This window comes from Salvelinus fontinalis, chromosome 15, assembly GCF_029448725.1.
Source record: "Salvelinus fontinalis isolate EN_2023a chromosome 15, ASM2944872v1, whole genome shotgun sequence".
Taxonomy (NCBI): domain Eukaryota; kingdom Metazoa; phylum Chordata; class Actinopteri; order Salmoniformes; family Salmonidae; genus Salvelinus; species Salvelinus fontinalis.
This window is the reverse complement of record NC_074679.1, coordinates 1,547,496-1,573,464: the sequence shown is the minus strand read 5'-3', so window position 1 is coordinate 1,573,464 and position 25,969 is coordinate 1,547,496. Positions and strand designations below refer to the sequence as shown.

The 25,969-nt window shown below is 47.1% G+C and overlaps 1 protein-coding gene across 1 annotated transcript in view; it reads left to right on the top strand.

The window, feature by feature from the left end:
• Positions 1 to 25,969, top strand: part of nsd2 (nuclear receptor binding SET domain protein 2) — a 102,293-nt gene that overhangs the window by 4,505 nt on the left and 71,819 nt on the right. Inside the window, exons 6-9 of the mRNA XM_055862418.1 lie at positions 8,484 to 8,649; positions 8,752 to 8,808; positions 9,759 to 9,862; positions 17,259 to 17,576. Of these exons, the coding sequence (XP_055718393.1) occupies positions 8,484 to 8,649; positions 8,752 to 8,808; positions 9,759 to 9,862; positions 17,259 to 17,576 (645 nt within the window). The remainder of the gene's footprint in view (positions 1 to 8,483; positions 8,650 to 8,751; positions 8,809 to 9,758; positions 9,863 to 17,258; positions 17,577 to 25,969) is intronic.

Here is a 25,969-nt window from a genome sequence, read left to right as displayed (position 1 = left end):
TGCTCCTTCATAATCCTCTCACACCTCTCCTCTCCATCAGGCTTGTTATCAGCACGGGATGTACCTCTCATTCCTTCTCTCTCTCAAATTGATTCAAAGGTGATCAATCACTTTCAATTTGAAGATCGATGTTTCTTTCTAATAAGTTTTTAATTAGAGATTGTAAATGAAAAAAAAATCCCGAAACGGTCATAAATGAGATGAACTTTTAAAACAGTACTACCATTTTTTAAAATCCAGAAAGATTATTCTTTCGTGATCCGTGTTAAGTTTTAGAATTTTTAAAACGGCAATGTTGGCAAATTGCACTCAGTGCTTTGAGCAGCGCTCTCCATAGACAGACTGGGGTTAGCAGAGTGCCCGACCGCCCTGCTAACGGCAGGGTTAGCAGAGTGCCCGACCGCCCTGCTAACGGCAGGGTTAGCAGAGTGCCCGACCGCCCTGCTAACGGCAGGGTTAGCAGAGTGCCCGACCGCCCTGCTAACGGCAGGGTTAGCAGAGTGCCCGACCGCCCTGCTAACGGCAGGGTTAGCAGAGTGCCCGACCGCCCTGCTAACGGCAGGGTTAGCAGAGTGCCCGACCGCCCTGCTAACGGCAGGGTTAGCAGAGTGCCCGACCGCCCTGCTAACGGCAGGGTTAGCAGAGTGCCCGACCGCCCTGCTAACGGCAGGGTTAGCAGAGTGCCCGACCGCCCTGCTAACGGCAGGGTTAGCAGAGTGCCCGACCGCCCTGCTAACGGCAGGGTTAGCAGAGTGCCCGACCGCCCTGCTAACGGCAGGGTTAGCAGAGTGCCCGACCGCCCTGCTAACGGCAGGGTTAGCAGAGTGCCCGACCGCCCTGCTAACGGCAGGGTTAGCAGAGTGCCCGACCGCCCTGCTAACGGCAGGGTTAGCAGAGTGCCCGACCGCCCTGCTAACGGCAGGGTTAGCAGAGTGCCCGACCGCCCTGCTAACGGCAGGGTTAGCAGAGTGCCCGACCGCCCTGCTAACGGCAGGGTTAGCAGAGTGCCCGACCGCCCTGCTAACGGCAGGGTTAGCAGAGTGCCCGACCGCCCTGCTAACGGCAGGGTTAGCAGAGTGCCCGACCGCCCTGCTAACGGCAGGGTTAGCAGAGTGCCCGACCGCCCTGCTAACGGCAGGGTTAGCAGAGTGCCCGACCGCCCTGCTAACGGCAGGGTTAGCAGAGTGCCCGACCGCCCTGCTAACGGCAGGGTTAGCAGAGTGCCCGACCGCCCTGCTAACGGCAGGGTTAGCAGAGTGCCCGACCGCCCTGCTAACGGCAGGGTTAGCAGAGTGCCCGACCGCCCTGCTAACGGCAGGGTTAGCAGAGTGCCCGACCGCCCTGCTAACGGCAGGGTTAGCAGAGTGCCCGACCGCCCTGCTAACGGCAGGGTTAGCAGAGTGCCCGACCGCCCTGCTAACGGCAGGGTTAGCAGAGTGCCCGACCGCCCTGCTAACGGCAGGGTTAGCAGAGTCAAAGTTTGAGTAAAACGCCACTCGCCTTGATTCTTTCAGCGGGGATTGGTCAAAATTGCGAGCTCTCGCATAATATGCGCTGATTGGTTGATTTTTGCACTGAATTATGCGATCGCAGAATCCTGGAAGGGACTGATATACTGTGTTATTTACAGGACGGGACTGATGTACTGTGTTATTTACAGGACGGGACTGATGTACTGTGTTATTTACAGGACTGATATACTGTGTTATTTACAGGACTGATATACTGTGTTATTTACAGGACTGATATACTGTGTTATTTACAGGACTGATATACTGTGTTATTTACAGGACGGGACTGATATACTGTGTTATTTACAGGACTGATGTACTGTGTTATTTACAGGACTGATATACTGTGTTATTTACAGGAAGGGACTGATATACTGTGTTATTTACAGGACGGGACTGATGTACTGTGTTATTTACAGGACTGATATACTGTGTTATTTACAGGACTGATATACTGTGTTATTTACAGGACGGGACTGATATACTGTGTTATTTACAGGACTGATGTACTGTGTTATTTACAGGACTGATGTACTGTGTTATTTACAGGACTGATGTACTGTGTTATTTACAGGAAGGGACTGATATACTGTGTTATTTACAGGACGGGACTGATGTACTGTGTTATTTACAGGACTGATGTACTGTGTTATTTACAGGACTGATATACTGTGTTATTTACAGGACTGATATACTGTGTTATTTACAGGACGGGACTGATGTACTGTGTTATTTACAGGACTGATGTACTGTGTTATTTACAGGAAGGGACTGATATACTGTGTTATTTACAGGAAGGGACTGATATACTGTGTTATTTACAGGACGGGACTGATGTACTGTGTTATTTACAGGACGGGACTGATGTACTGTGTTATTTACAGGAAGGGACTGATGTACTGTGTTATTTACAGGACGGGACTGATATACTGTGTTATTTACAGGACGGGACTGATGTACTGTGTTATTTACAGGACTGATATACTGTGTTATTTACAGGAAGGGACTGATATACTGTGTTATTTACAGGACGGGACTGATATACTGTGTTATTTACAGGACTGATGTACTGTGTTATTTACAGGACTGATATACTGTGTTATTTACAGGAAGGGACTGATATACTGTGTTATTTACAGGACGGGACTGATGTACTGTGTTATTTACAGGACTGATATACTGTGTTATTTACAGGACTGATATACTGTGTTATTTACAGGACTGATATACTGTGTTATTTACAGGACGGGACTGATGTACTGTGTTATTTACAGGACGGGACTGATGTACTGTGTTATTTACAGGAAGGGACTGATGTACTGTGTTATTTACAGGACGGGACTGATATACTGTGTTATTTACAGGACGGTACTGATGTACTGTGTTATTTACAGGACTGATATACTGTGTTATTTACAGGAAGGGACTGATATACTGTGTTATTTACAGGACGGGACTGATATACTGTGTTATTTACAGGACTGATGTACTGTGTTATTTACAGGACTGATATACTGTGTTATTTACAGGAAGGGACTGATATACTGTGTTATTTACAGGACGGGACTGATGTACTGTGTTATTTACAGGACTGATATACTGTGTTATTTACAGGACTGATATACTGTGTTATTTACAGGACGGGACTGATATACTGTGTTATTTACAGGACTGATGTACTGTGTTATTTACAGGACTGATGTACTGTGTTATTTACAGGAAGGGACTGATATACTGTGTTATTTACAGGACGGGACTGATGTACTGTGTTATTTACAGGACGGGACTGATGTACTGTGTTATTTACAGGACTGATATACTGTGTTATTTACAGGACGGGACTGATATACTGTGTTATTTACAGGACTGATGTACTGTGTTATTTACAGGACTGATGTACTGTGTTATTTACAGGAAGGGACTGATATACTGTGTTATTTACAGGAAGGGACTGATATACTGTGTTATTTACAGGACGGGACTGATGTACTGTGTTATTTACAGGACGGGACTGATGTACTGTGTTATTTACAGGAAGGGACTGATGTACTGTGTTATTTACAGGACGGGACTGATATACTGTGTTATTTACAGGACGGGACTGATGTACTGTGTTATTTACAGGACTGATATACTGTGTTATTTACAGGAAGGGACTGATATACTGTGTTATTTACAGGACGGGACTGATATACTGTGTTATTTACAGGACTGATGTACTGTGTTATTTACAGGACTGATATACTGTGTTATTTACAGGACTGATATACTGTGTTATTTACAGGACGGGACTGATGTACTGTGTTATTTACAGGAAGGGACTGATGTACTGTGTTATTTACAGGACGGGACTGATGTACTGTGTTATTTACAGGACGGGACTGATGTACTGTGTTATTTACAGGAAGGGACTGATATACTGTGTTATTTACAGGACGGGACTGATATACTGTGTTATTTACAGGACTGATGTACTGTTATTTACAGGAAGGGACTGATATACTGTATTTACAGGACTGATATACTGTGTTATTTACAGGACGGGACTGATGTACTGTGTTATTTACAGGACGGGACTGATGTACTGTGTTATTTACAGGACGGGACTGATGTACTGTGTTATTTACAGGACTGATATACTGTGTTATTTACAGGACTGATATACTGTGTTATTTACAGGACGGGACTGATATACTGTGTTATTTACAGGACTGATGTACTGTTATTTACAGGAAGGGACTGATATACTGTGTTATTTACAGGACTGATATACTGTGTTATTTACAGGACTGATATACTGTGTTATTTACAGGACTGATATACTGTGTTATTTACAGGACTGATATACTGTGTTATTTACAGGACTGATACACTGTGTTATTTACAGGACTGATATACTGTGTTATTTACAGGACTGATATACTGTGTTATTTACAGGACGGGACTGATATACTGTGTTATTTACAGGAAGGGACTGATATACTGTGTTATTTACAGGACGGGACTGATGTACTGTGTTATTTACAGGACGGGACTGATGTACTGTGTTATTTACAGGAAGGGACTGATGTACTGTGTTATTTACAGGACGGGACTGATATACTGTGTTATTTACAGGACGGGACTGATGTACTGTGTTATTTACAGGACTGATATACTGTGTTATTTACAGGACGGGACTGATATACTGTGTTATTTACAGGACTGATGTACTGTGTTATTTACAGGACTGATATACTGTGTTATTTACAGGAAGGGACTGATATACTGTGTTATTTACAGGACGGGACTGATGTACTGTGTTATTTACAGGACTGATATACTGTGTTATTTACAGGACTGATATACTGTGTTATTTACAGGACGGGACTGATGTACTGTGTTATTTACAGGACGGGACTGATGTACTGTGTTATTTACAGGAAGGGACTGATGTACTGTGTTATTTACAGGACGGGACTGATATACTGTGTTATTTACAGGACGGTACTGATGTACTGTGTTATTTACAGGACTGATATACTGTGTTATTTACAGGAAGGGACTGATATACTGTGTTATTTACAGGACGGGACTGATATACTGTGTTATTTACAGGACTGATGTACTGTGTTATTTACAGGACTGATATACTGTGTTATTTACAGGAAGGGACTGATGTACTGTGTTATTTACAGGACTGATATACTGTGTTATTTACAGGACTGATATACTGTGTTATTTACAGGACTGATATACTGTGTTATTTACAGGACGGGACTGATATACTGTGTTATTTACAGGACTGATGTACTGTGTTATTTACAGGACTGATGTACTGTGTTATTTACAGGAAGGGACTGATATACTGTGTTATTTACAGGACGGGACTGATGTACTGTGTTATTTACAGGACGGGACTGATGTACTGTGTTATTTACAGGACTGATATACTGTGTTATTTACAGGACGGGACTGATATACTGTGTTATTTACAGGACTGATGTACTGTGTTATTTACAGGACTGATGTACTGTGTTATTTACAGGAAGGGACTGATATACTGTGTTATTTACAGGAAGGGACTGATATACTGTGTTATTTACAGGACGGGACTGATGTACTGTGTTATTTACAGGACGGGACTGATGTACTGTGTTATTTACAGGAAGGGACTGATGTACTGTGTTATTTACAGGACGGGACTGATATACTGTGTTATTTACAGGACGGGACTGATGTACTGTGTTATTTACAGGACTGATATACTGTGTTATTTACAGGAAGGGACTGATATACTGTGTTATTTACAGGACGGGACTGATATACTGTGTTATTTACAGGACTGATGTACTGTGTTATTTACAGGACTGATATACTGTGTTATTTACAGGACTGATATACTGTGTTATTTACAGGACGGGACTGATGTACTGTGTTATTTACAGGAAGGGACTGATGTACTGTGTTATTTACAGGACGGGACTGATGTACTGTGTTATTTACAGGAAGGGACTGATATACTGTGTTATTTACAGGACGGGACTGATATACTGTGTTATTTACAGGACTGATGTACTGTTATTTACAGGAAGGGACTGATATACTGTATTTACAGGACTGATATACTGTGTTATTTACAGGACGGGACTGATGTACTGTGTTATTTACAGGACGGGACTGATGTACTGTGTTATTTACAGGACGGGACTGATGTACTGTGTTATTTACAGGACTGATATACTGTGTTATTTACAGGACTGATATACTGTGTTATTTACAGGACGGGACTGATATACTGTGTTATTTACAGGACTGATGTACTGTTATTTACAGGAAGGGACTGATATACTGTGTTATTTACAGGACTGATATACTGTGTTATTTACAGGACTGATATACTGTGTTATTTACAGGACTGATATACTGTGTTATTTACAGGACTGATATACTGTGTTATTTACAGGACTGATACACTGTGTTATTTACAGGACTGATATACTGTGTTATTTACAGGACTGATATACTGTGTTATTTACAGGACGGGACTGATATACTGTGTTATTTACAGGACGGGACTGATATACTGTGTTATTTACAGGACGGGACTGATATACTGTGTTATTTACAGGACTGATATACTGTGTTATTTACAGGACTGATATACTGTGTTATTTACAGGAAGGGACTGATATACTGTGTTATTTACAGGACTGATATACTGTGTTATTTACAGGACTGATATACTGTGTTATTTACAGGACGGGACTGATATACTGTGTTATTTACAGGACTGATATACTGTGTTATTTACAGGACTGATATACTGTGTCATTTACAGGAAGGGACTGATATACTGTGTCATTTACAGGAAGGGACTGATATACTGTGTCATTTACAGGAAGGGACTGATATACTGTGTTATTTACAGGACGGGACTGATATACTGTGTTATTTACAAGACGGGACTGATATACTGTGTTATTTACAGGACGGGACTGATATACTGTGTTATTTACAGGACGGGACTGATATACTGTGTTATTTACAGGACGGGACTGATATACTGTGTTATTTACAGGACTGATATACTGTGTTATTTACAGGACTGATATACTGTGTTATTTACAGGAAGGGACTGATATACTGTGTTATTTACAGGACTGATATACTGTGTTATTTACAGGACTGATATACTGTGTTATTTACAGGACTGATATACTGTGTTATTTACAGTTAGGGACTGATATACTGTGTTATTTACAGGAAGGGACTGATATACTGTGTTATTTACAGGACTGATATACTGTGTTATTTACAGGACTGATACACTGTGTTATTTACAGGACTGATATACTGTGTTATTTACGGGACTGATATACTGTGTTATTTACAGGACGGGACTGATATACTGTGTTATTTACAGGACGGGACTGATATACTGTGTTATTTACAGGACGGGACTGATATACTGTGTTATTTACAGGACGGGACTGATATACTGTGTTATTTACAGGACTGATATACTGTGTTATTTACAGGACTGATATACTGTGTTATTTACAGGAAGGGACTGATATACTGTGTTATTTACAGGACTGATATACTGTGTTATTTACAGGACTGATATACTGTGTTATTTACAGGACGGGACTGATATACTGTGTTATTTACAGGACTGATATACTGTGTTATTTACAGGACTGATATACTGTGTCATTTACAGGAAGGGACTGATATACTGTGTCATTTACAGGAAGGGACTGATATACTGTGTTATTTACAGGACGGGACTGATATACTGTGTTATTTACAGGACGGGACTGATATACTGTGTTATTTACAGGACGGGACTGATATACTGTGTTATTTACAGGACGGGACTGATATACTGTGTTATTTACAGGACTGATATACTGTGTTATTTACAGGACTGATATACTGTGTTATTTACAGGAAGGGACTGATATACTGTGTTATTTACAGGACTGATATACTGTGTTATTTACAGGACTGATATACTGTGTTATTTACAGGACTGATATACTGTGTTATTTACAGTTAGGGACTGATATACTGTGTTATTTACAGGAAGGGACTGATATACTGTGTTATTTACAGGACTGATATACTGTGTTATTTACAGGACTGATATACTGTGTCATTTACAGGACTGATATACTGTGTCATTTACAGGACTGATATACTGTGTTATTTACAGGAAGGGACTGATATACTGTGTTATTTACAGGACTGATATACTGTGTTATTTACAGGACTGATATACTGTGTTATTTACAGGACGGGACTGATATACTGTGTTATTTACAGGACGGGACTGATATACTGTGTTATTTACAGGAAGGGACTGATATACTGTGTTATTTACAGGAAGGGACTGATATACTGTGTTATTTACAGGACTGATATACTGTGTTATTTACAGGAAGGGACTGATATACTGTGTTATTTACAGGAAGTTGTTGCTTGTAGGATCTTGTCTCCCCTAGCTCAGAGACTGGACAACTTTACCCTCACAAGCAGAAACAGAAGAAGTCCAAACTGAAACCTCAACTAACTGCCAAGACGGAGAGGAAGAGGTCCAAAGGGGTTGCCTTGACTACCAACATGCTAGAAACCCTGCCGCATGCACCTATAGGTAATTTCGGGTCATATCAACATATCGTCAGTTATAGGGAGGGTATTATGTCGTTTTGTAAAATGTGTCAGTTGTCAGCTAACATGTCGGTGTTTCTCCTAGCTAAGACAGGTACCAAGACCTGTCCCGTTAAAGAACAGCTGAAGGCAGAACATAAAGGTAAGAAGTTGTTGATACTTGCCGTTAGTTCCACAGTCTTTACCGATCAGTTAGTTCCACAGTCTTTACTGATCAGTTCCACAGTCTTTACCGATCGGTTAGTTCCACAGAGTCTTTACCGATCGGTTAGTTCCACAGAGTCTTTACCGATCGGTTAGTTCCACAGAGTCTTTACCGATCGGTTAGTTCCACAGAGTCTTTACCGATCGGTTAGTTCCACAGGGTCTTTACCGATCGGTTAGTTCCACAGGGTCTTTGCCGATCGGTTAGTTCCACAGAGTCTTTACCGATCGGTTAGTTCCACAGAGTCTTTACCGATCGGTTAGTTCCACAGAGTCTTTACCGATCGGTTAGTTCCACAGAGTCTTTACCGATCGGTTAGTTCCACAGGGTCTTTACCGATCGGTTAGTTCCACAGGGTCTTTGCCGATCGGTTAGTTCCACAGGGTCTTTGCCGATCGGTTAGTTCCACAGGGTCTTTGCCGATCGGTTAGTTCCACAGGGTCTTTGCCGATCGGTTAGTTCCACAGGGTCTTTGCCGATCGGTTAGTTCCACAGGGTCTTTGCCGATCGGTTAGTTCCACAGGGTCTTTGCCGATCGGTTAGTTCCACAGGGTCTTTGCCGATCGGTTAGTTCCACAGGGTCTTTGCCGATCGGTTAGTTCCACAGGGTCTTTGCCGATCGGTTAGTTCCACAGGGTCTTTGCCGATCGGTTAGTTCCACAGGGTCTTTGCCGATCGGTTAGTTCCACAGGGTCTTTGCCGATCGGTTAGTTCCACAGGGTCTTTGCCGATCGGTTAGTTCCACAGGGTCTTTGCCGATCGGTTAGTTCCACAGGGTCTTTGCCGATCGGTTAGTTCCACAGGGTCTTTGCCGATCGGGTGAATGTTTCTCATGAGGGTCCGTCAGTTGTAGTTTCATCACAATCTGGCCTCTAACTTGTTTCCAGGTAAGAAGGATCCTCAGAAGAAGCAGCTGCCTGGTAAACGAGCTCTACAGATCGATGAGGACCAACAACCCAAGAAGAAACGTGGAGTTGGTGACAAACAGAAGGTGAGTTATTATATGGTATGAAACGGGGGTCCAGTATGATCAGTGGTTTCCATTCCCACTGGTTATCAGCTAAACAGCCGGTAAGACTTTTTCCACTTCATATTAACCAGGCTACGTTTCATTTAAACGGTTCATTTCGTTAGTCAGAAAATGAAGTGGAGCCCTTTCCTGCTAGACCGAAATGCATCTCCTAGCGATCTATTGAGAGGAGAGTCACCTGTCCTGACCGATATGCATCTCCTAGCGATCTATTGAGAGGAGAGTCACCTGTCCTGACCGATATGCATCTCCTAGCGATCTATTGAGAGGAGAGTCACCTGTCCTGACCGATATGCATCTCCTAGCGATCTATTGAGAGGAGAGTCACCTGTCCTGACCGATATGCATCTCCTAGCGATCTATTGAGAGGAGAGTCACCTGTCCTGACCGATATGCATCTCCTAGTGATCTATTGAGAGGAGAGTCACCTGTCCTGACCGATATGCATCTCCTAGTGATCTATTGAGAGGAGAGTCACCTGTCCTGACCGATATGCATCTCCTAGTAATCTATTGAGTCACCTGTCCTGACCGATATGCATCTCCTAGTAATCTATTGAGTCACCTGTCCTGACCGATATGCATCTCCTAGTGATCTATTGAGAGTCACCTGTCCTGACCGATATGCATCTCCTAGTAATCTATTGAGTCACCTGTCCTGACCGATATGCATCTCCTAGTAATCTATTGAGTCACCTGTCCTGACCGATATGCATCTCCTAGTGATCTATTGAGAGTCACCTGTCCTGACCGATATGCATCTCCTAGTGATCTATTGAGAGTCACCTGTCCTGACCGATATGCATCTCCTAGTGATCTATTGAGAGGAGAGTCACCTGTCCTGACCGATATGCATCTCCTAGTGATCTATTGAGAGTCACCTGTCCTGACCGATATGCATCTCCTAGCGATCTATTGAGAGTCACCTGTCCTGACCGATATGCATCTCCTAGCGATCTATTGAGAGTCACCTGTCCTGACCGATATGCATCTCCTAGCGATCTATTGAGTCACCTGTCCTGACCGATATGCATCTCCTAGCGATCTATTGAAGCACCTGTCCTGACCGATATGCATCTCCTAGCGATCTATTGAGAGTCACCTGTCCTGACCGATATGCATCTCCTAGTGATCTATTGAGAGTCACCTGTCCTGACCGATATGCATCTCCTAGTGATCTATTGAGAGTCACCTGTCCTGACCGATATGCATCTCCTAGTGATCTATTGAGAGTCACCTGTCCTGACCGATATGCATCTCCTAGCGATCTATTGAGAGTCACCTGTCCTGACCGATATGCATCTCCTAGCGATCTATTGAGAGGAGAGTCACCTGTCCTGACCGATATGCATCTCCTAGTGATCTATTGAGAGGAAAGTCACCTGTCCTGACCGATATGCATCTCCTAGTGATCTATTGAGAGGAGAGTCACCTGTCCTGACCGATATGCATCTCCTAGTGATCTATTGAGAGGAGAGTCACCTGTCCTGACCGATATGCATCTCCTAGTGATCTATTGAGAGGAGAGTCACCTGTCCTGACCAATATGCATCTCCTAGTGATCTATCGAGAGTCACCTGTCCTGACCGATATGCATCTCCTAGTGATCTATTGAGAGTCACCTGTCCTGACCGATATGCATCTCCTAGTGATCTATCGAGAGTCACCTGTCCTGACCGATATGCATCTCCTAGTGATCTATTGAGAGTCACCTGTCCTGACCGATATGCATCTCCTAGTGATCTATTGAGAGGAGAGTCACCTGTCCTGACCGATATGCATCTCCTAGCGATCTATTGAGAGGAGAGTCACCTGTCCTGACCGATATGCATCTCCTAGCGATCTATTGAGAGGAGAGTCACCTGTCCTGACCGATATGCATCTCCTAGTGATCTATTGAGAGTCACCTGTCCTGACCGATATGCATCTCCTAGTGATCTATTGAGAGGAGAGTCACCTGTCCTGACCGATATGCATCTCCTAGTGATCTATTGAGAGTCACCTGTCCTGACCGATATGCATCTCCTAGCGATCTATTGAGAGTCACCTGTCCTGACCGATATGCATCTCCTAGTGATCTATTGAGAGGAGAGTCACCTGTCCTGACCGATATGCATCTCCTAGTGATCTATTGAGAGGAGAGTCACCTGTCCTGACCGATATGCATCTCCTAGCGATCTATTGAGAGGAGAGTCACCTGTCCTGACCGATATGCATCTCCTAGCGATCTATTGAGAGGAAAGTCACCTGTCCTGACCGATATGCATCTCCTAGTGATCTATTGAGAGTCACCTGTCCTGACCGATATGCATCTCCTAGCGATCTATTGAGAGTCACCTGTCCTGACCGATATGCATCTCCTAGTGATCTATTGAGAGTCACCTGTCCTGACCGATATGCATCTCCTAGCGATCTATTGAGAGTCACCTGTCCTGACCGATATGCATCTCCTAGTGATCTATTGAGAGTCACCTGTCCTGACTGATATGCATCTCCTAGCGATCTATTGAGAGGCACCTGTCCTGACCGATATGCATCTCCTAGTGATCTATCGAGAGTCACCTGTCCTGACCGATATGCATCTCCTAGTGATCTATTGAGAGTCACCTGTCCTGACCGATATGCATCTCCTAGCGATCTATTGAGAGTCACCTGTCAGTCACAAAGCGAGCAATGACAGGGGACACTGCTGGTTTGACAGTCCACCTCCCGGTACCTGTGTGATGTGTGCGTTGTAGCTGGTTAGTCAAATTTCATTACATTAAAGAGGGAGAGAGTATGATGCTCCAGTGAATTTGCACATGCATTACAATGGTAAGTGGTAATGAATGACGAGTCGAAATCAACTTAGCCTAGTTTTCTGGAAAATTCATTTCTTTTCTTTTGTGTTTCACATAGCCAGCCACGCAGAGTCGTAGGCCATTTACTCAAATTGGATTTGTCACATGCTTTGTAGACAACGGGTGTAGACTAACAGTAAAATGTTTACTTACGGGTCCGGTTCCACAACGCAGAGTTAAAGATATTATTAAATAGAAATAATGACATGAGGAATAAAAATAACTTGGCTATACACACACACACACACACACACACACACACACACACACACACACAGTAATTAGAAAAGAACATGACGGTCTATAGGGAGCATGAAGGGAACATGGCGGTGTATAGGGAGCGTGAAGAGAACATGGCGGTGTATAGGGAGCGTGAAGGGATCATGGCGGTGTATAGGGAGAGTGAAGAGAACATGGCGGTGTATAGGGAGCGTGAAGGGAACATGGCGGTGTATAGGGAGAGTGAAGAGAACATGGCGGTGTATAGGGAGCGTGAAGGGAACATGGCGGTGTATAGGGAGCGTGAAGGGAACATGGCGGTGTATAGGGAGCGTGAAGAGAACATGGCGGTGTATAGGGAGCGTGAAGAGAACATGGCGGTGTATAGGGAGCGTGGCGGTGTATAGGGAGCGTGAAGAGAACATGGCGGTGTATAGGGAGCGTGAAGAGAACATGGCGGTGTATAGGGAGCGTGAAGAGAACATGGCGGTGTATAGGGAGCGTGAAGAGAACATGGCGGTGTATAGGGAGCGTGAAGAGAACATGGCGGTGTATAGGGAGCGTGAAGAGAACATGGCGGTGTATAGGGAGCGTGAAGAGAACATGGCGGTGTATAGGAAGCGTGAAGAGAACATGGCGGTGTATAGGGAGCGTGAAGAGAACATGGCGGTGTATAGGGAGCGTGAAGAGAACATGGCGGTGTATAGGGAGCGTGAAGAGAACATGGCGGTGTATAGGGAGCGTGAAGAGAACATGGCGGTGTATAGGGAGCGTGAAGAGAACATGGCGGTGTATAGGGAGCGTGAAGGGAACATGGCGGTGTATAGGGAGCGTGAAGAGAACATGGCGGTGTATAGGGAGCGTGAAGAGAACATGGCGGTGTATAGGGAGCGTGAAGAGAACATGGCGGTGTATAGGGAGCGTGGCGGTGTATAGGGAGCGTGAAGAGAACATGGCGGTGTATAGGGAGCGTGAAGAGAACATGGCGGTGTATAGGGAGCGTGAAGAGAACATGGCGGTGTATAGGGAGCGTGAAGAGAACATGGCGGTGTATAGGGAGCGTGAAGAGAACATGGCGGAGTATAGGAAGCGTGAAGAGAACATGGCGGTGTATAGGAAGCGTGAAGAGAACATGGCGGTGTATAGGGAGCGTGAAGAGAACATGGCGGTGTATAGGGAGCGTGAAGAGAACATGGCGGTGTATAGGGAGCGTGAAGAGAACATGGCGGTGTATAGGGAGCGTGAAGAGAACATGGCGGTGTATAGGGAGCGTGAAGAGAACATGGCGGTGTATAGGGAGCGTGAAGAGAACATGGCGGTGTGTAGGGAGCGTGAAGGGAACATGGCGGTGTATAGGGAGCGTGAAGAGGACATGGCGGTGTATAGGGAGCGTGAAGGGAACATGGCGGTGTATAGGGAGCGTGAAGGGAACATGGCGGTGTATAGGGAGCGTGAAGAGAACATGGCGGAGTATAGGAAGCGTGAAGAGAACATGGCGGTGTATAGGAAGCGTGAAGAGAACATGGCGGTGTATAGGGAGCGTGAAGAGAACATGGCGGTGTATAGGGAGCGTGAAGAGAACATGGCGGTGTATAGGGAGCGTGAAGAGAACATGGCGGTGTATAGGGAGCGTGAAGGGAACATGGCGGTGTATAGGGAGCGTGAAGAGAACATGGCGGTGTATAGGGAGCGTGAAGAGAACATGGCGGTGTATAGGGAGCGTGAAGAGAACATGGCGGTGTATAGGGAGCGTGAAGAGAACATGGCGGTGTATAGGGAGCGTGAAGAGAACATGGCGGTGTATAGGGAGCGTGAAGAGAACATGGCGGTGTATAGGGAGCGTGAAGAGAACATGGCGGTGTATAGGGAGCGTGAAGAGGACATGGCGGTGTATAGGGAGCGTGAAGGGAACATGGCGGTGTATAGGGAGCGTGAAGGGAACATGGCGGTGTATAGGGAGCGTGAAGGGAACATGGCGGTGTATAGGGAGCGTGAAGAGAACATGGCGGTGTATAGGGAGCGTGAAGGGAACATGGCGGTGTATAGGGAGCGTGAAGAGAACATGGCGGTGTATAGGGAGCGTGAAGAGAACATGGCGGTGTATACACTGCCGTTCTAAATTTGAGTCACGTAGAAATTCTTGTTTTTGAAAGAAAAGCAAAAAAATGAATTGTCCTTTAAATTAACATCAAATTGATCAGAAATACAGTGTAGACATTAATGTTGTAAATGACTATTGTAGCTGGAAACGGCAGTTTTTTTATGGAATATTTACATAGGCGTTCATAGGCCCATTATCATCAACCATCACTCCTGTGTTCCAATGGCACGTTGTATTAGATAATCCAAGTTTATCATTTTAAAAAGCTAATTGATCATTAGAAAACCATTTTGCAATAATGTTAGCATAGCTGAAAACTGTTCTGGTTAAAGAAGCAATAAAACTGGCCTTTAGACTAGTTGAGTATCTGGAGCATCAGCTTTTCTGGGTTTGATTACAGGCTCAAAATGGCCAGAAACAAAGACCTTTCTTCTGAAACTCGTCAGTCTTCTTGTTCTGAGAAATGGAGCCTTTTCCATGCGAGAAATTGCCAAGAAACGAAAGATCTTGTACAACGCTGTGTACTACTCCCTTCACAGAATAGCGCAAACGGTCTCTAACCAGAATAGAAAGAGGAGTGGGAGGCCCCGGTGCACAAACAAACATTGTGACAATTCATATCTTGCAGTTTAACTTGAAATAATACTTTAATCTAGAAGACAGGTTAGAAAATAGTCTTGATGATATAGGCCTAGACCACATGGGGGCGGCAGGTGGCCTAGTGGTTAGAGGAGAGGCGGCAGGTGGCCTAGTGGTTAGAGGAGAGGCGGCAGGTGGCCTAGTGGTTAGAGGAGAGGCGGCAGGTGGCCTAGTGGTTAGAGGAGAGGCGGCAGGTGGCCTAGTGGTTAGAGGAGAGGCGGCAGGTGGCCATGGGACCTTAAGGTTGCTGGATTGAATCCCAGCGCTGACAAGGTAAACAGCTGTTGTTCCCCGGGCCCTGAACAAGGCAGTTAACCCACTGTTCCCCGGGCCCTGAGCAAGGCAGTTAACCCACTGTTCCCCGGGCCCTGAGCAAGGCAGTTAACCCACTGTTCCCCGGGCCCTGAGCAAGGCAGTTAACCCACTGTTCCCCGGGCCCTGAGCAAGGCAGTTAACCCACTGTTCCCCGGGCCCTGAGCAAGGCAGTTAACCCACTGTTCCCCGGGCCCTGAGCAAGGCAGTTAACCCACTGTTCCCCGGGCCCTGAGCAAGGCAGTTAACCCACTGTTCCCCGGGCCCTGAGCAAGGCAGTTAACCCACTGTTCCCCGGGCCCTGAGCAAGGCAGTTAACCCACTGTTCCCCGGGCCCTGAGCAAGGCAGTTAACCCACTGTTCCCCGGGCCCTGAGCAAGGCAGTTAACCCACTGTTCCCCGGGCCCTGAGCAAGGCAGTTAACCCACTGTTCCCCGGGCCCTGAGCAAGGCAGTTAACCCACTGTTCCCCGGGAGCCGAAGACGTGGATGTTGATTAACGCAACCCCCTGCACCTCTCTGATTCAGAGGGGTTGGGTTAAATGAGGAAGATCCATTTCAGTTGAAGGTATTCAACTGACTAGGTATAACGAACAATGCACTGAATTCCTAAATATTCTGTAATTTAAATTGTAAAGTCATGTATTTCTACTCAATACCAGGCATTTTTCCAATCTGGTTTTTGAGGTATTTTATTAGGATGCCCATTAACTGTTGATAAAGCAGCAGCTACTCTTCCTGGGGTCCACATGAAACATGACATCATACAAAACACTAATAGACAAGAACTACATCAATTTTAAATAGGCACACGCAGCCTACGTATCAATACGCTCAGCCTACGTATCAATACGCTCAGCCTACGTATCAATACGCTCAGCCTACGTATCAATACGCTCAGCCTACGTATCAATACGCTCAGCCTACGTATCAATACGGACAGACGCGCAGCCCGACCACAGGACTGGACAATGATCAAGATAAGACAAAATTAGACCCCGCAGGGGTTGTTTTTTTTCTGGGATGTAAACCCAATTAAAGCATGAAATAATTTAGCTGTGTATTTTGGATGGAATCAAGGCATTAGAATGTACCGGAGGCCACAAACCAAGCTCGTGGGAACCTGTCTGGCCCTTTTTCTAGTTGGCTGGCTACTCCATGTACTTGTGGAAAACACTGCCAGTACGTTGCCTTTTTATCATGATGATGATGACGAGTCAGATCTTCTTCTCCTAACTCTAACCTCAGGCTGTGGCAGCAGACTCCTCCGCCCCCACGAAGAAGAGAAACAGAAAGATAACGGAGACAGAAGTTAAAGGATTCATTAGTTCTAAATCACCAGAGAAAGAACAGGAGAAGACAAAGCCAATCATGAAGAGGAGGCTGGACTCAGCCAGCCAATTAGCAGCCTCCCAGACCAAGAAGAGGAAGCGAGCAGCAGCCAGTCCTGAGCCAGAGGGCTCTGGCATTGAGGAGCGTCCAGAGTCCCCCAGTGACAGCATAGACCAGACCAACGGGGCCAAGAAGATTAACGGAGGAGGCCCCAAGAAGGAATCTGTCTGTCAGGTGAGAACAGCTCCTAGGGTTGGGGGAGGAGTTTCAGTGTGTTTGTCAGTGTGGGGTTCACTATGTTGCTGACTGTTGTCAGTGTGGGGTTCACTATGTTGCTGACTGTTGTCGGTGTGGGGTTCACTATGTTGCTGTCTGTTGTAGGTGTGGGGTTCACTATGTTGCTGTCTGTTGTAGGTGTGGGGTTCACTATGTTGCTGTCTGACTGTTGTAGGTGTGGGGTTCACTATGTTGCTGACTGTTGTCGGTGTGGGGTTCACTATGTTGCTGTCTGTTGTCGGTGTGGGGTTCACTATGTTGCTGTCTGACTGTTGTCGGTGTGGGGTTCACTATGTTGCTGACTGTTGTCGGTGTGGGGTCACTATGTTGCTGACTGTTGTCGGTGTGGGGTTCACTATGTTGCTGACTGACTGTTGTCGGTGTGGGGTTCACTATGTTGCTGACTGACTGTTGTCGGTGTGGGGTTCACTATGTTGCTGACTGACTGTTGTCGGTGTGGGGTTCACTATGTTGCCGTCTGACTGTTGTCGGTGTGGGGTTCACTATGTTGCTGTCTGACTGTTGTCGGTGTGGGGTTCACTATGTTGCTGTCTGACTGTTGTCGGTGTGGGGTTCACTATGTTGCTGTCTGACTGTTGTCGGTGTGGGGTTCACTATGTTGCTGTCTGTTGTAGGTGTGGGGTTCACTATGTTGCTGTCTGTTGTCGGTGTGGGGTTCACTATGTTGCTGACTGTTGTCGGTGTGGGGTTCACTATGTTGCTGTCTGACTGTTGTCGGTGTGGGGTTCACTATGTTGCTGTCTGACTGTTGTAGGTGTGGGGTTCACTATGTTGCTGACTGTTGTCGGTGTGGGGTTCACTAGGTTGCTGAATGTTGTCGCTGTGGGGTTCACTATGTTGCTGTCTGACTGTTGTAGGTGTGGGGTTCACTATGTTGCTGACTGTTGTCGCTGTGGGGTTCACTATGTTGCTGACTGTTGTCGCTGTGGGGTTCACTGTTGCTGACTGTTGTCGCTGTGGGGTTCACTATGTTGCTGACTGAATGTTGTAGGTGTGGGGTTCACTATGTTGCTGTCTGACTGTTGTCGGTGTGGGGTTCACTATGTTGCTGACTGAATGTTGTAGGTGTGGGGTTCACTATGTTGCTGACTGTTGTCGGTGTGGGGTTCACTATGTTGCTGTCTGACTGTTGTCGGTGTGGGGTTCACTATGTTGCTGTCTGACTGTTGTCGGTGTGGGGTTCACTATGTTGATGTCTGTTGTCGCTGTGGGGTTCACTATGTTGCTGTCTGATTGTTGTCGCTGTGGGGTTCACTATGTTGCTGTCTGACTGTTGTCGGTGTGGGGTTCACTATGTTGCTGTCTGACTGTTGTCGGTGTGGGGTTCACTATGTTGCTGTCTGACTGTTGTCGGTGTGGGGTTCACTATGTTGCTGTCTGACTGTTGTCGGTGTGGGGTTCACTATGTTGCTGTCTGACTGTTGTCGGTGTGGGGTTCACTATGTTGCTGTCTGACTGTTGTCGGTGTAGGGTTCACTATGTTGCTGTCTGACTGTTGTCGGTGTGGGGTTCACTATGTTGCTGTCTGACTGTTGTCGGTGTGGGGTTCACTATGTTGCTGTCTGACTGTTGTCGCTGTGGGGTTCACTATGTTGCTGTCTGACTGTTGTCGCTGTGGGGTTCACTATGTTGCTGTCTGTTGTCGGTGTGGGGTTCACTATGTTGCTGTCTGTTGTCGGTGTGGGGTTCACTATGTTGCTGTCTGTCTGTTGTCGCTGTGGGGTTCACTATGTTGCTGTCTGTCTGTTGTCGGTGTGGGGTTCACTATGTTGCTGTCTGACTGTTGTCGGTGTGGGGTTCACTATGTTGCTGTCTGACTGTTGTCGGTGTGGGGTTCACTGTGTTGCTGACTGTTGTCGGTGTGGGGTTCACTGTTGCTGACTGTTGTCGCTGTGGGGTTCACTATGTTGCTGTCTGACTGTTGTCGCTGTGGGGTTCACTATGTTGCTGTCTGACTGTTGTCGGTGTGGGGTTCACTATGTTGCTGTCTGTTGTCGGTGTGGGGTTCACTATGTTGCTGTCTGTCTGTTGTCGCTGTGGGGTTCACTATGTTGCTGTCTGACTGTTGTCGCTGTGAGGTTCACTATGTTGCTGTCTGACTGTTGTCGCTGTGGGGTTCACTATGTTGCTGACTGTTGTCGCTGTGGGGTTCACTATGTTGCTGTCTGACTGTTGTCGGTGTGGGGTTCACTATGTTGCTGTCTGACTGTTGTCGGTGTGGGGTTCACTATGTTGCTGTCTGACTGTTGTCGCTGTGGGGTTCACTATGTTGCTGACTGTTGTCGGTGTGGGGTTCACTAGGTTGCTGACTGTTGTCGCTGTGGGGTTCACTATGTTGCTGTCTGACTGTTGTCGGTGTGGGGTTCACTATGTTGCTGTCTGACTGTTGTCGGTGTGGGGTTCACTATGTTGCTGACTGTTGTCGGTGTGGGGTTCACTAGGTTGCTGACTGTTGTCGCTGTGGGGTTCACTGTTGCTGACTGTTGTCGCTGTGGGGTTCACTATGTTGCTGTCTGACTGTTGTAGGTGTGGGGTTCACTATGTTGCTGTCTGTCTGTTGTCGGTGTGGGGTTCACTATGTTGCTGACTGACTGTTGTAGGTGTGGGGTTCACTATGTTGCTGTCTGACTGTTGTCGGTGTGGGGTTCACTATGTTGCTGTCTGACTGTTGTCGGTGTGGGGTTCACTATGTTGCTCTCTGACTGTTGTCGGTGTGGGGTTCACTATGTTGCTGTCTGTCTGTTGTCGGTGTGGGGTTCACTATGTTGCTGACTGTTGTCGGTGTGGGGTTCACTATGTTGCTGACTGACTGTCGTCGGTGTGGGGTTCACTATGTTGCTGTCTGACTGTTGTAGGTGTGGGGTTCACTATGTTGCTGACTGTTGTCGGTGTGGGGTTCACTATGTTGCTGACTGTTGTCGGTGTGGGGTTCACTATGTTGCTGTCTGTTGTCGCTGTGGGGTTCACTATGTTGCTGTCTGACTGTTGTCGGTGTGGGGTTCACTATGTTGCTGACTGTTATCGGTGTGGGGTTCACTATGTTGCTGTCTGTTGTCGCTGTGGGGTTCACTATGTTGCTGACTGTTGTCGGTGTGGGGTTCACTATGTTGCTGACTGTTGTCGGTGTGGGGTTCACTATGTTGCTGTCTGTTGTCGCTGTGGGGTTCACTATGTTGCTGTCTGACTGTTGTCGCTGTGGGGTTCACTATGTTGCTGTCTGTTGTCGGTGTGGGGTTCACTATGTTGCTGTCTGACTGTTGTCGGTGTGGGGTTCACTATGTTGCTGTCTGACTGTTGTCGGTGTGGGGTTCACTATGTTGCTGTCTGTCGGTGTGGGGTTCACTATGTTGCTGTCTGACTGTTGTCGGTGTGGGGTTCACTATGTTGCTGTCTGACTGTTGTCGGTGTGGGGTTCACTATGTTGCTGTCTGTTGTCGGTGTGGGGTTCACTATGTTGCTGTCTGACTGTTGTCGGTGTGGGGTTCACTATGCTGCTGACTGTTGTCGCTGTGGGGTTCACTATGTTGCTGACTGTTGTCGGTGTGGGGTTCACTATGTTGCTGTCTGTTGTCGGTGTGGGGTTCACTATGTTGCTGTCTGTCTGTTGTCGCTGTGGGGTTCACTATGTTGCTGTCTGACTGTTGTCGCTGTGAGGTTCACTATGTTGCTGTCTGACTGTTGTCGCTGTGGGGTTCACTATGTTGCTGACTGTTGTCGCTGTGGGGTTCACTATGTTGCTGTCTGACTGTTGTCGGTGTGGGGTTCACTATGTTGCTGTCTGACTGTTGTCGGTGTGGGGTTCACTATGTTGCTGTCTGACTGTTGTCGGTGTGGGGTTCACTAGGTTGCTGACTGTTGTCGCTGTGGGGTTCACTGTTGCTGACTGTTGTCGCTGTGGGGTTCACTATGTTGCTGTCTGACTGTTGTAGGTGTGGGGTTCACTATGTTGCTGTCTGTCTGTTGTCGGTGTGGGGTTCACTATGTTGCTGACTGACTGTTGTAGGTGTGGGGTTCACTATGTTGCTGTCTGACTGTTGTCGGTGTGGGGTTCACTATGTTGCTGTCTGACTGTTGTCGGTGTGGGGTTCACTATGTTGCTCTCTGACTGTTGTCGGTGTGGGGTTCACTATGTTGCTGTCTGTCTGTTGTCGGTGTGGGGTTCACTATGTTGCTGACTGTTGTCGGTGTGGGGTTCACTATGTTGCTGACTGACTGTCGTCGGTGTGGGGTTCACTATGTTGCTGTCTGACTGTTGTAGGTGTGGGGTTCACTATGTTGCTGACTGTTGTCGGTGTGGGGTTCACTATGTTGCTGACTGTTGTCGGTGTGGGGTTCACTATGTTGCTGTCTGTTGTCGCTGTGGGGTTCACTATGTTGCTGTCTGACTGTTGTCGGTGTGGGGTTCACTATGTTGCTGACTGAATGTTGTAGGTGTGGGGTTCACTATGTTGCTGACTGTTGTCGGTGTGGGGTTCACTATGTTGCTGTCTGACTGTTGTCGGTGTGGGGTTCACTATGTTGCTGTCTGACTGTTGTCGGTGTGGGGTTCACTATGTTGATGTCTGTTGTCGCTGTGGGGTTCACTATGTTGCTGTCTGATTGTTGTCGCTGTGGGGTTCACTATGTTGCTGTCTGACTGTTGTCGGTGTGGGGTTCACTATGTTGCTGTCTGACTGTTGTCGGTGTGGGGTTCACTATGTTGCTGTCTGACTGTTGTCGGTGTGGGGTTCACTATGTTGCTGTCTGACTGTTGTCGGTGTGGGGTTCACTATGTTGCTGTCTGACTGTTGTCGGTGTGGGGTTCACTATGTTGCTGTCTGACTGTTGTCGGTGTGGGGTTCACTATGTTGCTGTCTGACTGTTGTCGGTGTGGGGTTCACTATGTTGCTGTCTGACTGTTGTCGCTGTGGGGTTCACTATGTTGCTGTCTGACTGTTGTCGCTGTGGGGTTCACTATGTTGCTGTCTGTTGTCGGTGTGGGGTTCACTATGTTGCTGTCTGTTGTCGGTGTGGGGTTCACTATGTTGCTGTCTGTCTGTTGTCGCTGTGGGGTTCACTATGTTGCTGTCTGTCTGTTGTCGGTGTGGGGTTCACTATGTTGCTGTCTGACTGTTGTCGGTGTGGGGTTCACTATGTTGCTGTCTGACTGTTGTCGGTGTGGGGTTCACTGTGTTGCTGACTGTTGTCGGTGTGGGGTTCACTGTTGCTGACTGTTGTCGCTGTGGGGTTCACTATGTTGCTGTCTGACTGTTGTCGCTGTGGGGTTCACTATGTTGCTGTCTGACTGTTGTCGGTGTGGGGTTCACTATGTTGCTGTCTGTTGTCGGTGTGGGGTTCACTATGTTGCTGTCTGTCTGTTGTCGCTGTGGGGTTCACTATGTTGCTGTCTGACTGTTGTCGCTGTGAGGTTCACTATGTTGCTGTCTGACTGTTGTCGCTGTGGGGTTCACTATGTTGCTGACTGTTGTCGCTGTGGGGTTCACTATGTTGCTGTCTGACTGTTGTCGGTGTGGGGTTCACTATGTTGCTGTCTGACTGTTGTCGGTGTGGGGTTCACTATGTTGCTGTCTGACTGTTGTCGCTGTGGGGTTCACTATGTTGCTGACTGTTGTCGGTGTGGGGTTCACTAGGTTGCTGACTGTTGTCGCTGTGGGGTTCACTATGTTGCTGTCTGACTGTTGTCGGTGTGGGGTTCACTATGTTGCTGTCTGACTGTTGTCGGTGTGGGGTTCACTATGTTGCTGACTGTTGTCGGTGTGGGGTTCACTAGGTTGCTGACTGTTGTCGCTGTGGGGTTCACTGTTGCTGACTGTTGTCGCTGTGGGGTTCACTATGTTGCTGTCTGACTGTTGTAGGTGTGGGGTTCACTATGTTGCTGTCTGTCTGTTGTCGGTGTGGGGTTCACTATGTTGCTGACTGACTGTTGTAGGTGTGGGGTTCACTATGTTGCTGTCTGACTGTTGTCGGTGTGGGGTTCACTATGTTGCTGTCTGACTGTTGTCGGTGTGGGGTTCACTATGTTGCTCTCTGACTGTTGTCGGTGTGGGGTTCACTATGTTGCTGTCTGTCTGTTGTCGGTGTGGGGTTCACTATGTTGCTGACTGTTGTCGGTGTGGGGTTCACTATGTTGCTGACTGACTGTCGTCGGTGTGGGGTTCACTATGTTGCTGTCTGACTGTTGTAGGTGTGGGGTTCACTATGTTGCTGACTGTTGTCGGTGTGGGGTTCACTATGTTGCTGACTGTTGTCGGTGTGGGGTTCACTATGTTGCTGTCTGTTGTCGGTGTGGGGTTCACTATGTTGCTGTCTGACTGTTGTCGGTGTGGGGTTCACTATGTTGCTGACTGAATGTTGTAGGTGTGGGGTTCACTATGTTGCTGACTGTTGTCGGTGTGGGGTTCACTATGTTGCTGTCTGACTGTTGTCGGTGTGGGGTTCACTATGTTGCTGTCTGACTGTTGTCGGTGTGGGGTTCACTATGTTGATGTCTGTTGTCGCTGTGGGGTTCACTATGTTGCTGTCTGATTGTTGTCGCTGTGGGGTTCACTATGTTGCTGTCTGACTGTTGTCGGTGTGGGGTTCACTATGTTGCTGTCTGACTGTTGTCGGTGTGGGGTTCACTATGTTGCTGTCTGACTGTTGTCGGTGTGGGGTTCACTATGTTGCTGTCTGACTGTTGTCGGTGTGGGGTTCACTATGTTGCTGACTGAATGTTGTAGGTGTGGGGTTCACTATGTTGCTGACTGTTGTCGGTGTGGGGTTCACTATGTTGCTGTCTGACTGTTGTCGGTGTGGGGTTCACTATGTTGCTGTCTGACTGTTGTCGGTGTGGGGTTCACTATGTTGATGTCTGTTGTCGCTGTGGGGTTCACTATGTTGCTGTCTGATTGTTGTCGCTGTGGGGTTCACTATGTTGCTGTCTGACTGTTGTCGCTGTGGGGTTCACTATGTTGCTGTCTGACTGTTGTCGGTGTGGGGTTCACTATGTTGCTGTCTGACTGTTGTCGGTGTGGGGTTCACTATGTTGCTGTCTGACTGTTGTCGGTGTGGGGTTCACTATGTTGCTGTCTGACTGTTGTCGGTGTGGGGTTCACTATGTTGCTGTCTGACTGTTGTCGGTGTGGGGTTCACTATGTTGCTGTCTGACTGTTGTCGGTGCGGGGTTCACTATGTTGCTGTCTGACTGTTGTCGGTGTGGGGTTCACTATGTTGCTGTCTGACTGTTGTCGCTGTGGGGTTCACTATGTTGCTGTCTGACTGTTGTCGCTGTGGGGTTCACTATGTTGCTGTCTGTTGTCGGTGTGGGGTTCACTATGTTGCTGTCTGTTGTCGGTGTGGGGTTCACTATGTTGCTGTCTGTCTGTTGTCGCTGTGGGGTTCACTATGTTGCTGTCTGTCTGTTGTCGGTGTGGGGTTCACTATGTTGCTGTCTGACTGTTGTCGGTGTGGGGTTCACTATGTTGCTGTCTGACTGTTGTCGGTGTGGGGTTCACTGTGTTGCTGACTGTTGTCGGTGTGGGGTTCACTGTTGCTGACTGTTGTCGCTGTGGGGTTCACTATGTTGCTGTCTGACTGTTGTCGCTGTGGGGTTCACTATGTTGCTGTCTGACTGTTGTCGGTGTGGGGTTCACTATGTTGCTGTCTGTTGTCGGTGTGGGGTTCACTATGTTGCTGTCTGTCTGTTGTCGCTGTGGGGTTCACTATGTTGCTGTCTGACTGTTGTCGCTGTGAGGTTCACTATGTTGCTGTCTGACTGTTGTCGCTGTGGGGTTCACTATGTTGCTGACTGTTGTCGCTGTGGGGTTCACTATGTTGCTGTCTGACTGTTGTCGGTGTGGGGTTCACTATGTTGCTGTCTGACTGTTGTCGGTGTGGGGTTCACTATGTTGCTGTCTGACTGTTGTCGCTGTGGGGTTCACTATGTTGCTGACTGTTGTCGGTGTGGGGTTCACTAGGTTGCTGACTGTTGTCGCTGTGGGGTTCACTATGTTGCTGTCTGACTGTTGTCGGTGTGGGGTTCACTATGTTGCTGTCTGACTGTTGTCGGTGTGGGGTTCACTATGTTGCTGACTGTTGTCGGTGTGGGGTTCACTAGGTTGCTGACTGTTGTCGCTGTGGGGTTCACTGTTGCTGACTGTTGTCGCTGTGGGGTTCACTATGTTGCTGTCTGACTGTTGTAGGTGTGGGGTTCACTATGTTGCTGTCTGTCTGTTGTCGGTGTGGGGTTCACTATGTTGCTGACTGACTGTTGTAGGTGTGGGGTTCACTATGTTGCTGTCTGACTGTTGTCGGTGTGGGGTTCACTATGTTGCTGTCTGACTGTTGTCGGT